The sequence below is a fragment of the Miscanthus floridulus genome, chromosome 2, assembly GCF_019320115.1.
Source record: "Miscanthus floridulus cultivar M001 chromosome 2, ASM1932011v1, whole genome shotgun sequence".
Classification (NCBI taxonomy): Eukaryota; Viridiplantae; Streptophyta; class Magnoliopsida; order Poales; family Poaceae; genus Miscanthus; species Miscanthus floridulus.
The window spans coordinates 71,644,575-71,658,766 of record NC_089581.1 but is presented as its reverse complement, the minus strand read 5'-3'; the positions used below and the strand labels follow the sequence as shown (position 1 = coordinate 71,658,766).

The window sequence follows — 14,192 nt, the reverse complement described above, 5'->3', positions numbered from 1 at the left end:
AGGCCCACCTGAATTATTAAATACCTTGTGAAAACCGGATGCAATTCTATCACCATTGGATGTACGGGCCGTTGGTTGTTTTGTCATCACCGCCATACCACTCGCCGTTGGTGAAGCAGACAGCCATCACCGTCACTATTTGTCTGATGCGGCAGGGGTCAATTATCATGAGCGGATCGTACTGCAACGCGACGATAACCATGTCCTATGATCAGACGGTTCATACACTGAAGCGATGGTGGTGTTCACCTTGACATAGGCGGGTCGTGCTCCAATGCAACAGAAACAAGGACCTGATCACGGATGGATCATAAGCCAATACAGTGGTGTTAGTGTATACTCACACAGGCGGGTCGGGCCCCAATGCGATAGAAATAAGGATCTGATCACGGACGCATCATAAGCTAATGTGACGATGTTAGTGTACACCACAGTCGGTCTCATATGATGACGGTGAAGGCTATGACCATCACTGTCGATAGTTTACTGCCGAAGCTAAAATTGGACTGCGATGGGGGTTATGACGTGGCTGTGAAAAGTCTGAATGTCGTAGTGAACCTAACCATGGGGATAAATCTTGTGTCTATCACTCATACTCGTTGGTTTGTCTTCTACTCTTAGGCCTTGTTTGGATGCATGTGTATCCACTTCGATCCACATGTGTTGGAGTGGAATGGAATGGAACTTAGTTCAATTCCACTCTAATCCACTCCGACACATGTGGATTGAGATGAATACATGCGCATCCAAACAAGAGCTTACTTGTATTTACATTCATTCTTGCTTGTGAGTGGTAGTTGTTTATCGTGCTAGCTAGAGTAGCTTAGCAATAGTTGTAGTAGTAACTAGTGTTAGTGCTTTGTTTAGTAGCTCTCTAGTCTCTAGTGTAGTTCTTATTGGTAGTTGCTTGTTTAGTGTTGTGCTTTAGACTAGAAACCAAGCTTATACGTCAAATTATGTTGCAAATTTTATAATACATGTTCGACTTCCCTTTCTTCTACAGTAACTTGCACCCACTGCACCTGTGAGGCAGTGATCAATAGTGACAAGTGCAGCCACTGCCGCTAGAAAAACTAGCAGCTAAACAGGCCTAATATTTGTATACACAAATAGTTTTACCAAATTGCATATTATTTTTTTCTTGTACAACATATATTTTAGAGTTTGTTTGGCATGATTTTTCTCTAGAGCATCTGAGGAGTCACTTCTCTACGTTCACTAGAAAATAGCTCATCTTCTTAAATTGTTTGGTAGCTCTTACATATGAGGCGCCGACAGAATCATACCAAATAGAGCCTGAGTAGCGTATACACATGGCTTTCGGTCTTAAATGCTTGACCTTGATTTTTGGGAGCCGAGAAGGATGCGTGTTGATGTTGTAATCCTATAAAAACATGTTGATCGGGGTATTCCATACGGAGTATGTATGTGTTTTTAGCGCTAGCAGCATGCGGAGTATTGGCTTTTGCAACAACGACATGACTCACTCTCCTTGTTACCATCAGTTGTCTGTATCTACTGCAAAGTTTTGAAAATCGATGATTACATCTCGCCTAGGCGCGCCTAGTCGCTAGGCTATGGCCTGGCGCCTGGACTAGGGGGGTAATCGCCCCTCTAGGCGGGCGGAGCGACTAGGCAGAGCTAGGTGGTGACTCAGCGGCGCCTAGGAGCCCTAGGCGGTGCGGAATCGAGCTAGGCGAGTGACGCGGGCCATCGCGCGTGAAAGAATGGCTCCGTAGGCGAGCGCGTGCACAGAGCTCCAGGCACGGGAAAAAGCCGTGCGCTGCTACGCTGGAGAAGGATAAGGGGGAGAAGGGGAGAGAAAGTCATACTCGCCTCGACCTTGACCTCCGCCGGGAAGCAGGTCCCGCCGGCTGCGCTGCTCGCCTGGAAGCAGATCCCGCCGGTGAGCCTCCTCCCCGCTTGGCATGACCCACCGGCGACGCTGCTCCCCATCGGTCTCCTTCCTCCTCGACGAGCTCATCCCCGTGGGTCATGCTCCTCCCCACCGGGAAGCAGGTCCCATCGGCTGCACTGCTCGCCTAGAAGCAGATCCCACCGGTGAGCCTCCTCCCCGCCTGGCAAGACCCACCGGCGACGCTGCTCCCCGCTAGTCTTCTTCCTCCTCGACGAGCTCGTCCCCACGGGTCATACTCCTCCTCGCCGGTCTCTTCGTCTTCGTCGCCAAAAGCTCCTCCCCGCCGGTCTCCTCCCAAGGTCTGTATGTCCTCCTCCCCTGCTCCTCTGTTTCCTTCCCCTGCTTTGTCTGTTTGCAAACATATACAACCGGTCTCCTCTGTTTCCTTTCCCTGCAGTTGTTCCTTTTCTCTGCTCTCCTCTCCTCTATTTCTGAAATCTGAAATTGTTGAATGATTCCATGTATCTACTATGATGAATCTATGAAATTGTTGACTGCATCTGCATGTATATATATATCTATGAATTTGTTGACTGATTGGCGATTGCATGTATATGTTTGTAATTTGTTGATTGATGGCTTGAACTCAGATGATGAGAACAGAGGGTCAATCTGAAACTACAAGTGGAACAGAGGGAGCAACTGTCTTGAGAAGGAATTCAGATGATGTGGGATGGGAGTATGGGGTTCTTGTTGATCCGAACAACAAGGACAAGGTGAAGCGCATACTGTGTGACAAGCAAATGTTTGGAGGGGTTTATCGGTTGAAGCAGCATATCGCCCAGGAAGGAAAGAATGCGAAGAAATGCCAGGGCACGAAGACCACCAAAGAGAAGTTGCTAGAGGCTCAAGAAAAGTGCAAGAAAGCACTAGATGAAGCAAAAAGGAAGAGGGAGGAGAAGACTGTTCGTGAGCTAGAACTTAGAGAGGAAGTTCATGTATCTAGGGTTGGAGGGTCAGAGGAAGTCACTTGTGTTGGAAGTTCAGAGCCTCACAAATTAGGCCCCATGGACAAATGGACAAAAGCTATTGATCCTACAGCAACCAAATCTGAATCTTTGACTTAGCAGAAGCTGAACAAGGAACTTTGGAAAGAAAGATTACATGAGGTGCATAAATATATTGCAAGATGGGCCTATAACCATGGTAATTTCGTTGCTGTTTTTTATTTCAGATTTCAATTTCATTGGATGCCTTGCTGTAGTACTGAACTGAACACTAATTTCCTTTTTTGTAACATTGACAGCAATACCATTCAATGCATGTGACAATGATGAGTTCAAGCAAATGTGTGAAGCAATTGGACAATTTAGGCCTAGAATTGAACCTTCAACTATGTTTGACCTATGAGGAAGATTGTTGGAAGAAGAATATGCAAAAACCAAGAGTTTGCTGCAAGAAAGTGAAGCCGAGAAGATGAAGAATGGGTGCTCTATTATGACCGATGCTTGGTTAGATAAGAAGAGGAGAAGCATAATGAATGTGTGCACTAATTGTGCTGATGGAATCAGTTTTATTTCCTCAAAAGAGATGTCAGATGTGTCACACACAAGTGAAGTCATCTTTGAACTAGTGGACAAAGCAATCGAAGATATTGGTCCAAATGATGTGGTGCAAGTTGTGACTGACAATGCTTCTAACAACATGGGAGCAAAGAAGCTATTGCATGAGAAGAGACCATAGATCTTTTGGACCTCTTGTGCAACTCACACAATCAACTTGATGCTCCAAGGAATTGGCAACATGCCTCGGTTCAAGAAGGTGATTGACCAAGCAAAGGCATTCACCATATTTGTCTATGGGCACACAAGAACACTAGAGTGCATGAGGTACTTCACTGAGGGCAAAGAGATAGTAAGGCCAGGAGTGACTAGGTTTGCTTCAAACTATTTGACTTTGAACAGCATACAAGAGAAGGACCAACTAAGAAAGATGATGGTGCATAATAGGTGGGACTCATTGAAGGATGTGAAATCAAAGAAGGGAAAAAATGCCATAGCAACTATATTGAATCCAAACTTTTGGAAGGATGTGAAGTTGACATTGGCTATTTTTGAGCCATTGTTCAAAGTTCTCCATTTGGTTGATGGAGATGTGAAGCCGTCCATGGGTTTTGTATATGGAGAACTATTAAAGGCAAAGAGACAGGTCAAAGAGGCCCTTGACAATAATGAGTCCCGTTTCAAAGATGTTATTGCTGTTGTTGACAAAAAATGGCTGAAAGACTTGATTCTCCATTGCATTTGACAGCTTATTTGCTGAATCCACACTACAGTTATGCTGACCCTTCAATCTTTGATGCTCCCAAAATAACAGAAGGATTTATCAGTTGTGTGGAGACTTTTTATTATCATGATGAAGACATGTAAGAACAAGCTGCCAACATTGAACTCCAGAAATATCAGAATAGAGAAGGACCATTTAGCAAGAAGCTTGCAAGGACTTTTGAAAACTTTGATTATAATCCAGGTAAAAGTTGTTTGCTGATTTTACATGGTTGTTTGTTGTGTTCATCTAACAAGAAATCTGTTGTGCCTACTAACTAATAGAGAGGTTTTTTATTTCAGCATCATGGTGGCCGCTTTATAGAACTGAAACACCAGCTCTACAGAAGATGGCTACCAAGATCCTATCTTTAACAACAAGTTCTTCTGGTTGTGAAAGAACTTGGAGTGGGTTTGATGGGGTTAGTACCTATCTGTTATCAAAATTTCAGCAGCATTACAATTAAATTGCAGAACTAAAAGTGCTCTTATTTTTAATTTATAGGTGCACACTAAGAAGAGAAATAGGCTTACTACAGACCGCCTCAACAAGTTGGTCTACATTCAATTCAACAACAGGCTGATTAATAAGAGAGCAAAGATCAAGTCAAAGAAAATTACTGATGTTCTCTTGTCTAGTGATACAATTGAAGTTCAAGGTTTCCTCCAAGAGAATAGAGATGATTGTGCATTAGTTGTCTTTAGAGATGAGGAAGATGAGGAAGAACTCATGGAAGGTACAGGAATACCTTGGTCTGTGCTTGGAGATGCAGTGGGGGCAGAAGAACAACTAGAGCTGCGTAGAAGTGCAAGGATGAGAGAGCTCTATGAAGAAGAGTTTGAGTCTGAAGAAGAAAAGTTTGATGAAGATAAGGATGACTATGTGATGGATGAACCCTACTGAAGAAGTGTGAGACAGCTTCATGTCATGTCTTAGCTTTTATTATGCATCCATGTATCTTTAACTTATGAACTTAGAACTCCTGCTCTGTGCTTATGTTTTGTGTTGTGAGAACTGAGAATCATCAATCATGTGATGTAATGTACTGCGAGTCTACTATCCATTTTATATTCTGTGTTTCTGTCTGCTGTCCCTTCATGTTTGTGATTTTAAAAGGCTATCCTATGCTGCTGAAATGCTAATAATGGATGAGAGAAGGCTTAGACCTCATATAAGTATCTAACTTGCTATTTTCTATTTTTTGTATCACTTGTATTGATGCCCAATTGCATCTAAAAGTGTTGTCCATTTCTATTGCAGCAGTGCTGCAGAAAATTCAGTGATCAGTAGTGTATCAACTACAACTAAGGACAAATGATCTAAGGTATGTCTACTGGTCCTTCTTTATTTTTTATCTAAATTATTCATGATTTGTGCTATAAATGTATATATTATATATTAATATATAAATATAAATTGGCAAAATACCTAGAAAAACACCTACCATCGTCTAGGCTAGCCTAGACTGGACTAGTCACTAGGCTAAGAGTCATCGTCTAGATTTCGCCTAGCGCATACCAAAACTTTGGTCTACTATTCGCTTGCGCCTTCGTCCGTGTTCTTACCTGTTGAAAACTCAATCACCAAGACGAACACTTGTCTAGTGATAGAGACGGAAACTTTGTTCCATTTATCTAAAAAAAGACGAATAGGTCTGGTCAAGCACAAAGCGTGAGACGCAAACCGCTGCCGCCTCGAAAGCTTAGAGCTCTTGTCTCACTTCTCGTCCTGCGATCTTGTCGGTGGCAATGAGGGGTGATCCTAATAATATTACATAAAATTTTGCGATAAGTTCGTTCCGAGAAAGTATTAACGGAGCAGAGGAGGGCTGTGGTTGCATAGCAGCATAGAATACTTGTCTACTAAAAAGCATTGCCGGAGAACCGATTGAAAACTCAATAGGATCTGTCTGGTCAGTCAAGTTAGATGATGACCTGTTTGGTTAGAGGATAAATGTATAATATGTTTTATGTCCGGTGTAAATTTAATATAATATTTTAATCATACACAATTATAATATAAACTCGTAAACGAATGCATACATTTGACAATATAATAATATGTTTAAAAGATATATCTTTCAGCTCATTCCTAAATATTGTACTCATCAGGTATAACAGTTTTTTTTTTAAATGGTGGTATGGTTGTATTTAGCAGTGAGGTAACAAATAATTATTTTATTTGAAAGTCGAGAAATAAAAAACAACGCAAGGAAAGAACATATGCAGAAAAAATAACTTTATACAGTACAGTACTCTACCAATTTCAACGTGAACTAGTTAAAGAGCAATGGAAGGAAGAAAAAAAAAGAAACAAAAATGCACATATAGACCAAAACTGCTACTCTCCCGAGAAAAAAAATGCTACTCTCGGTGACATGATTCGAATTGGGTGGCCTGCTCTCGCTGCAGTTGCCTGCCCGGGCCAGTCACTGCTCACTCCCCAACCAAACACCGAGCGGGCATGGTCCACGCAAATTAAGGTCTTCTTTAAATTCAGGCATAAAGTTTTGGGTGTCACGTGACGACGTTGAATGGGATATTTAGATATTAATAAAAAAACAAATTACAGACTCCATAAGTAATTTATGAGATGAATTTATTAAGCCTAATTAATCCGTCATTAGCACATGTATTAATATAGCACCACACTGTCAAATCATGAACTAATTAGACTTAAAAGATTCGTCTCGTAAAGTAGTCGTAAAATGTGTAATTAATTATTTTTTTAATCTATATTTAATACTCCATTCATATATTAAATATTCGATAGAATAAAGAGTAAATTTTTTAGAAGAGAGTAAACAACCTCCTAATCAAGTCCGGCCTCTCATTCAGACAAGGAGGATCGTATCTCGAGGTTAAATTACTAAACTGAAGCCACGGGAAGCCATCCCATCCAGCGGGACGTCCGTCCTGGCAACTTTCCCCACATCCAATCCGAAATGTCCTGGCTCCTCTTCCTCGCTCGCGTCGCGGGCCGCTCGCTCGCAGCACCGCCGCCATCCACACCGCACACCCCAGCTACCCCCCTTTCAAAAAAGCGCACGCACGCAGGCAGAGCTGCTGCTGCACGGGGGCGCACGCGCACACACCCACTCCTTCCCCCGCTCTCGGCTCTTCCGTTCCGTCCGCTCCAAGCAAGGCACCCCCCATCCAGATGGCGCCGGCCTGGGCGGTTCCGGCGCTCACGGCCGCTGCGTGGGCGCTGCGGGTGGCGGTGTGGGCGTGCCTCGCGGCGTCGGCGATGCTCGTCGCCGAGGCCGCGTACATGGGCCTCGTCGCCGCCGCCGCCGCGATGCTGTGGCGCTGGCCCCGCCTCGACGCGAGGTACCGCTGGGAGCCCATGCCCATGCCCGGGGCCGGGGGCCGCGACGACGTCGAGGTGGCGGCCACTGGGGCGGACTTCCCCATGGTGCTCGTGCAGATCCCCATGTACAACGAGAGGGAGGTGAGGCGCGCTCCACTTTTCTTTTGGGCACAGCTGGCTATATGTGTGTGCCCCGATTAATTAATTGCTGGCCCATTCCCTCCCTGTTACACGTCGCCCGTAGGTACGGATGCGGCGTTATGATCTTACGAGGTTTTAGACGTCGACCGTAGTAGGGCCGCAATACCTTAAATGCATCATCATGCTGATAATTTCTGGGCATTTTATCGACGAAATTTCTGGGCGCGCTGTGTCTGATAAGGGTTCCTATTGGGGGTCCTTTCTCTTGTTTCTGAATGAGATGTGGAGTTTATTATGAGATGGATTCAAAGCAACAAATGTCTCCTTGTGTTTGTACTGTACTTGCTGAATGAGATGTGGAGTTTATTATGAGATGGATTCAAAGCAACAAGTATCAGAAATGGGTTCCACTGTTTACACGCAAGCTGTCTTTTGTTAGTGCAATCATGATACTAGTACTAGGACATAATTATGTTTTTTTTTTGGCTACAAGTGACGGCATTGTGGTTCAGTTATGAAAGAAAATCTGAAAAAATACCTTGGGCACCTAAAGAAAAAAAAAAAGAGTCCCATTAATGAGGACAAGTGGGGCACAATGCAGTGTCTGCTTGTGCTATTCTAGTGTCGAGTAAAAGAAACCAGTGACGATTAAGATGGATGGGGGACAGTCTCGTTTTTCTTGCTGTACAGACACTGTCGCTAATGCAAGTAAGCAAGTTTAGTCCTTTCTTTACATTGCTGGGCATTTGACTAACAACGCTAAAAAACCGTAGTTTTTCCAAGGTGTCTGAACAATGTTCTTGTGTGTCTTGCAATGTTATAGAATTTGACACCGCATCATTGCAATGACCATTTCTTTGTACAGGTGTACAAGCTATCCATTGCTGCGGCGTGTGCCCTCACATGGCCACCAGACCGTATTGTAATACAAGTCTTGGATGATTCCACTGATCCGATTATTAAGGTACACCTTGGTTTCAGGGACATGGCTTATCTTGATTGACTAAAAGTAGAGATATTCATATGATTTTCGGTCAAATTGTGGTTGATGTGGTGCATTTTTAAAAGTTAATTGTGACTTGCAATTATAAAGAAATGATCAGTTTCTCATTATCAAATGGGCATACAATGCTGATACTAATTTGCTAGGTTAGCTTCAGCAACATTGCGTTGGTCTATTGTTGTTATGAATAAGATCATTTAGTCACCTAGCGAATATGGAAATATTGATGCTTCAAAATATTTAAAATTTGGAAATGCTTTGGATCAATATACTGGAATATTAAGAGAAAAGGGATTAACAAAGCTTCTGTATGTGTCTCCCTCCAGTCAGTATTAATTGGCGTTCAGACAAACAAAAAGTAACTAAGTCAAGTCAATTTATTCATCTGAAACGTCAACTGCATCTGACTGGAGGTGGCACTAAATAATTTGATTACTGCACTGCCATTGTGTAATATATTAAAGGTATTTGTGTTGGCTAGCAGCCTGGTATAATGCAAGTTACAAGATAGTTTAAGTGTCTAGTGTAAGGTTAGCTTAGGTTGTTCTGTTTTTTCTACAGAAAGGGCATTTAGTATGTATATCTTCAGTTCAATGACCCCACGGTGGCACTAAATAATTTGATTACTGCACTGCCATTGTGTAATATATTAAAGATATTTGTGTTGGCTAGCAGCCTGGTATAATGCAAGTTACAAGATAGTTTAAGTGTCTAGTGTAAGGTTAGCTTAGGTTGTTCTGTTTTTTCTACAGAAAGGGCATTTAGTATGTATATCTTCAGTTCAATGACCCCACATGCTAAATGCATCAAGAGCTTCCATTTCATGGTTATATATAGAAAGTTATGCCACTGTAATACTTCGAAACCATTTTCCTTGAATGCAGGAACTAGTGGAGCTTGAGTGCCAGGATTGGGCCACCAAAAAAATTAACATCAAGTATGAGGTTAGAGATAACAGAAAGGGATACAAAGCAGGTGCGCTGAAGAAGGGCATGGAACATATATACGCCAAGCAATGTGACTTCGTTGCTATCTTTGATGCGGATTTCCAACCTGAACCTGACTTCCTTTTAAAAACCATACCGTTTCTTGTGCATAACCCAAAGATTGCACTTGTACAAGCACGTTGGGAGTTTGGTAAGCATAAATATATCATTTTGTAGTCATGCATATATTTTGGAATACTCTGTTTTTGGAGTTCCTACCTTTATCTGTGAACAATATGTAGAAAAATTAAAACAAAATGTTATGTGTGTGGTTCTGACACATGCTGTTGTCCACAACAAGTTTTATTCATGTGTAGTTCTCTTAATTCATTAGAGATTATGTTGGTTTGGTTAATTTAGATTCATTTGTTTATTTTAATTGTTTGATTACAGAGATTATTTCTTAATTCTCAGGGTAGCCAATTCATCCTTATAAGAGACATGGTATTTCCTCCTTTTAATTAACTAAAGACATCACCCAAGAACTCATGTGCTAACTTGGATGCGCATACCTGATTGGCATCTGGAATGTTTCCACCTTACATTGGATAAATGATATTCAGCATTTAAATTGATAGTGTTAACTATATAGTTAAAATGTTTATATACTCCCTCTGTCTCAAAATACTTAACCTTATAGCATCCAAATTTTGTCCCAAAATAGTTGTCGTTCTCATTTCCCAATGCACCTTTCTCTTCTCCCAATACACCTTTTTCTTTTCCCAATACATCTCTATCTCTATTTCTAGTGGTAATAAAGTTTTTTACCTTGAGCATTTGTAGTATTTTTGATAGATCCTAAAACGTCTACTATTCTTGGACAAAGGGAGTATTTCTGATAATTTTGTCTGGACATGGAGAAATGTCATGTTATCTTTTAGTAAAGATAGTTTTGTCCTAAATTAGAGAAACATTGTAATCTTTTAGTAGAGTGTTCGGAGTGGTGACAAAATATCTGGTTTAAGCACACAAGTAAATGCGATACACCGTACATAGTTTGTTAATTCTGTTTCATTAATGATCCTATTGGGGAAGCCTTTTTGTATGCTCTTCAGTTTAGGCTCTTGATAACAAAATTTCAAGTGACATGACACAGTAGTATGTCAGCTGACAATTTTAAGCTGTACAAAAGGTTCTGATGCAGTTTCTTTGCATTTGCTATGGCAGTGGTCATATTGATAAAGTAGCGACAAATTTTGTTCATTATGATTACAGGATGTTCCTTACCTGGCCTTTGCCGGGTGATTTTGCAGTGAACTATGATGTTTGCCTGATGACAAGGATACAGAAGATGTCTCTGGACTATCATTTCAAAGTTGAGCAGGAATCAGGATCATTTGTGTATTCATTTTTTGGCTTTAATGGTAAGTGCCGGTTCGTAGCCATACACTGAGGTTCTGATTTTTCCCTGATAAGTTTCTTGTCAGTTGTCACAGGATGGGGTGGGATAAGCTATGTGAAAAGCAATAACTATATTCTGTTTACAGGTACAGCTGGTGTGTGGCGCATGTCTGCTATTAATCAGTCTGGAGGATGGAAAGATCGCACCACTGTAGAAGATATGGACCTGGCTGTACGGACAAGCCTCAAGGGATGGGAATTCTTGTATGTTGGTGATATTAGGGTATTCCACTGATTCTCTGTGAACTTCGAACAGTTGTTTTTTATGAAGCTATATATACTGTACCATGTCAGCATTACAATTATTGCAAGTCTTATACAGGTTAAGAGTGAACTACCAAGTACCTTCAAAGCCTACCGTCACCAACAGCATAGGTGGACTTGTGGTGCCGCCAATCTCTTCAGGAAAATGGCTTGGGAAATCATTACAAACAAGGTTTGTCTTCTTGGTCCTCACCTCACAAGGAATTAACATGAGTTTGTCATGTTATAATTGCCATCTACACATGATGCAGGAGGTGTCAATATGGAAGAAACATCATCTGCTATACAGCTTTTTCTTTGTCCGAAGGGTTATTGCTCCCCTTGTGACATTCTTGTTTTATTGTGTTGTCATCCCTTTGTCTGCCATGGTTCCTGGTGTCAGCATTCCTTTATGGGGGCTGGTCTATATTCCCACTGCAATTACATGTATGAACGCCATCAGAAATCCTGGGTATGCATAATACAACAATGCACAACCTTCCATCTCCTGTCAATGTGGCCATCTTCAGATTATATTGTGTGATATATCAGGTCTCTCCATCTGATGCCCTTCTGGATTCTGTTCGAGAATGTTATGTCCATGCACCGCATGTGTGCTGCTGTAACCGGTTTACTTGAGACTGCACGTGCAAATGATTGGGTAGTCACTGAGAAGGTAGGAGATCTTGTGAAGGATGACCTGGATGTTCCACTCCTTGAACCAGTGAAGCCAACAGAATGCGTTGAGAGGTAACAGAATTCACTTTTCAGTGTTGAAGGAATAAAGGATGAATATTGCTACTTGTTTAATGTGCTTATTTTTCAATCACTGCCTTTGCAGGATTTACTTTCCTGAGCTCTTGCTTGCACTCCTCCTCCTAATATGTGCTTCATATGACTTCGTACTTGGAAGCCACAAATACTATCTTTACCTATACCTCCAGGCCTTTGCATATGTTGTAATGGGGTTTGGTTTCGTTGGAACGAAAACTCCATGCTCATAGCTGCTGACATGATGTTACTATTCCCCATTTCACAGTTAGTTCCTAGGAATACTGCCACTATGTGCAAAGGTGAATTTTATCTGATGGTAGTGTTATTCGGTCCATGTTATTCAGGACGCGGGGCCATGCTTAGCCTAGTGTGTGTGTGGTGGTGGTGGTGGGGGGGGGGCGGGGACAAGAAGTTCCTCAACTACCACTGGTAAAATCAGTTTTATGATTTGCCACTGGTAAACACATTTTTCCTGACATACATGTGTTTTCTCAATAATCGCCCTGTGCTAGATGTATTCATCTGTAACAGTCCCATCGCAGAACTGAGAGTATAATTGGCATGGATTTCAGATTATGGATTCATGGTTGTAATAGGGCGAGAGGCAAGTTTGTATCCTAGCTAGATTATGGATTCATTATGATTGTCATGTGTAGATTGGCATCAAGGATGTATGGGCATAATGAGAAGGCGATGAAAGATGAAATTAATTCTTGTACTGTGACATAGCAACAGCCATTGTCTTCCATCATTTGCTCTATTATGCAAATCAGAGCAATGTGGGGTTCTACATCGGTCTCAAAGCATAAATAAGCCAGTAATTTCTATGCCACATAGATTACTCCGTTGACGATATCTATGCCACATAGTTATGTAGACCAGTAATTTCTTTTATATACATGTCAGGGGAGATGATCATGAAGGATTTGTATAAATGAAACAAAGATGGATAATAGGCAGTGGTGCTGCAGCATCAATGTAAATTTAGTTACTATATTTTGTCAAACGAACGATGCAACCAGAGGCTTTTCATGGGGATGTAACAATTAATATTTTTCTACAGGAACCATATGATAAGAACACGATGTCCGAGAAATTTCCTGATCTTCACGGTGCGAAAACAATCAGAGTATTTTTTTTTCTGAATTTGTATGACTAGATAATAACTGCGGCAATGATGGTGAACTTCACGGCAACAGTAGCACAGCAGCAGCAGCAGATCGCTTAAATCTCTCTCAAACAATAAGACCAAGCCAATAAATAAATGGTAATAACTGCAGCCAGGATTCAGATTAATAACCAGCAGCGAAATAACCCTTTGCAAATAACAAAACGATCACACAGCAGTAGCAATCACGATAACCAAAGGGTAGGATGATCCAACAGTAACGGTAGATGGTGCCAAAAATTCTCACGACAATTATTGACCAAACAATATAATTCGGACAATATGTTTGATCAACCAAAGACAAGCAGTAGCAATAATAGAATACTCGGCTTACAAACTTGAGATATATGCAAACCGAGTAGTAGACGACATTCTTCCACCCGTGCTTCCGAAGAACACGATCAGAAGACGGAGAACTCCAAGAATTTCAAGGGACGCATGTAAGCTGTAGCAGCTTGATCACGCACTCCACGTAGATCCACGAGGAACCGGAAGATAATATTCAATGCGAAGAACCTGATGGAATTATCATCTAGGGTTTCTCGAGCGACGATTCAACGGGGAAGAAACTCCACAATAAAGTTCAATCTAATCTTCCAGGCATGCAGGCCCTAAGGCATATATGGCACGCAGGCCAGCCAGCATGCTATCAGGTCCGACTCAAACCAACACGTACATAGACCATAGTAAGGAAAATAACGACTCAGACTTAGCTAGATACGTTACTCTCTAAAAGGAAATAATAATAAAATAATACGGCAAGTTTGCTAATCACCGTATTTATACTCCATCACGTCTCTGTAGTTCTCGAACATGGTCCTGTGCATTAACCTGGTGCCTCACCTATGATCTCAATTTTGATGGAGCCAACAAAAATATATTGCTTTAGCCTTTTCTTTGCTTCTATTTTCTTATGAAAATTGGCTCCTGTATGTATGCTCTTGCCTGGCACCGTAGCAGCACTGCCATGAACTCCTTTCATAT

At 41.7% G+C, this 14,192-nt stretch overlaps 1 protein-coding gene and 1 pseudogene across 1 annotated transcript; both read left to right on the top strand.

The window, feature by feature from the left end:
• Window positions 1-2,511: 2,511 nt before the first annotated feature.
• Window positions 2,512-5,086, top strand: LOC136536702 (uncharacterized; annotated as a pseudogene).
• A 1,995-nt stretch (window positions 5,087-7,081) lies between these two features.
• On the top strand, window positions 7,082-12,758 carry LOC136525989 (probable glucomannan 4-beta-mannosyltransferase 2). Its single transcript, XM_066518797.1, has 9 exons — window positions 7,082-7,633; window positions 8,499-8,597; window positions 9,521-9,773; window positions 10,876-10,986; window positions 11,110-11,246; window positions 11,346-11,459; window positions 11,539-11,738; window positions 11,819-12,016; window positions 12,108-12,758. The coding sequence occupies exons 1-9, from the start codon at window positions 7,343-7,345 to the stop codon at window positions 12,268-12,270; spliced, it is 1,566 nt and encodes a 521-aa protein (XP_066374894.1). The 5' UTR covers window positions 7,082-7,342; the 3' UTR covers window positions 12,271-12,758.
• Window positions 12,759-14,192: the final 1,434 nt, after the last annotated feature.

Excerpts from the sequence above, each read along its gene's own strand:
- LOC136525989 (XM_066518797.1), top strand. The coding sequence starts at position 7,343 with ATGGCGCCGGCCTGGGCGGTTCCGGCGCTCACGGCCGCTGCGTGGGCG. Across the intron at positions 9,774-10,875 it reads ACAAGCACGTTGGGAGTTTG|TGAACTATGATGTTTGCCTG; the intron begins GTAAGCATAAAT and ends GTGATTTTGCAG. Across the intron at positions 11,739-11,818 it reads AACGCCATCAGAAATCCTGG|GTCTCTCCATCTGATGCCCT; the intron begins GTATGCATAATA and ends GTGATATATCAG.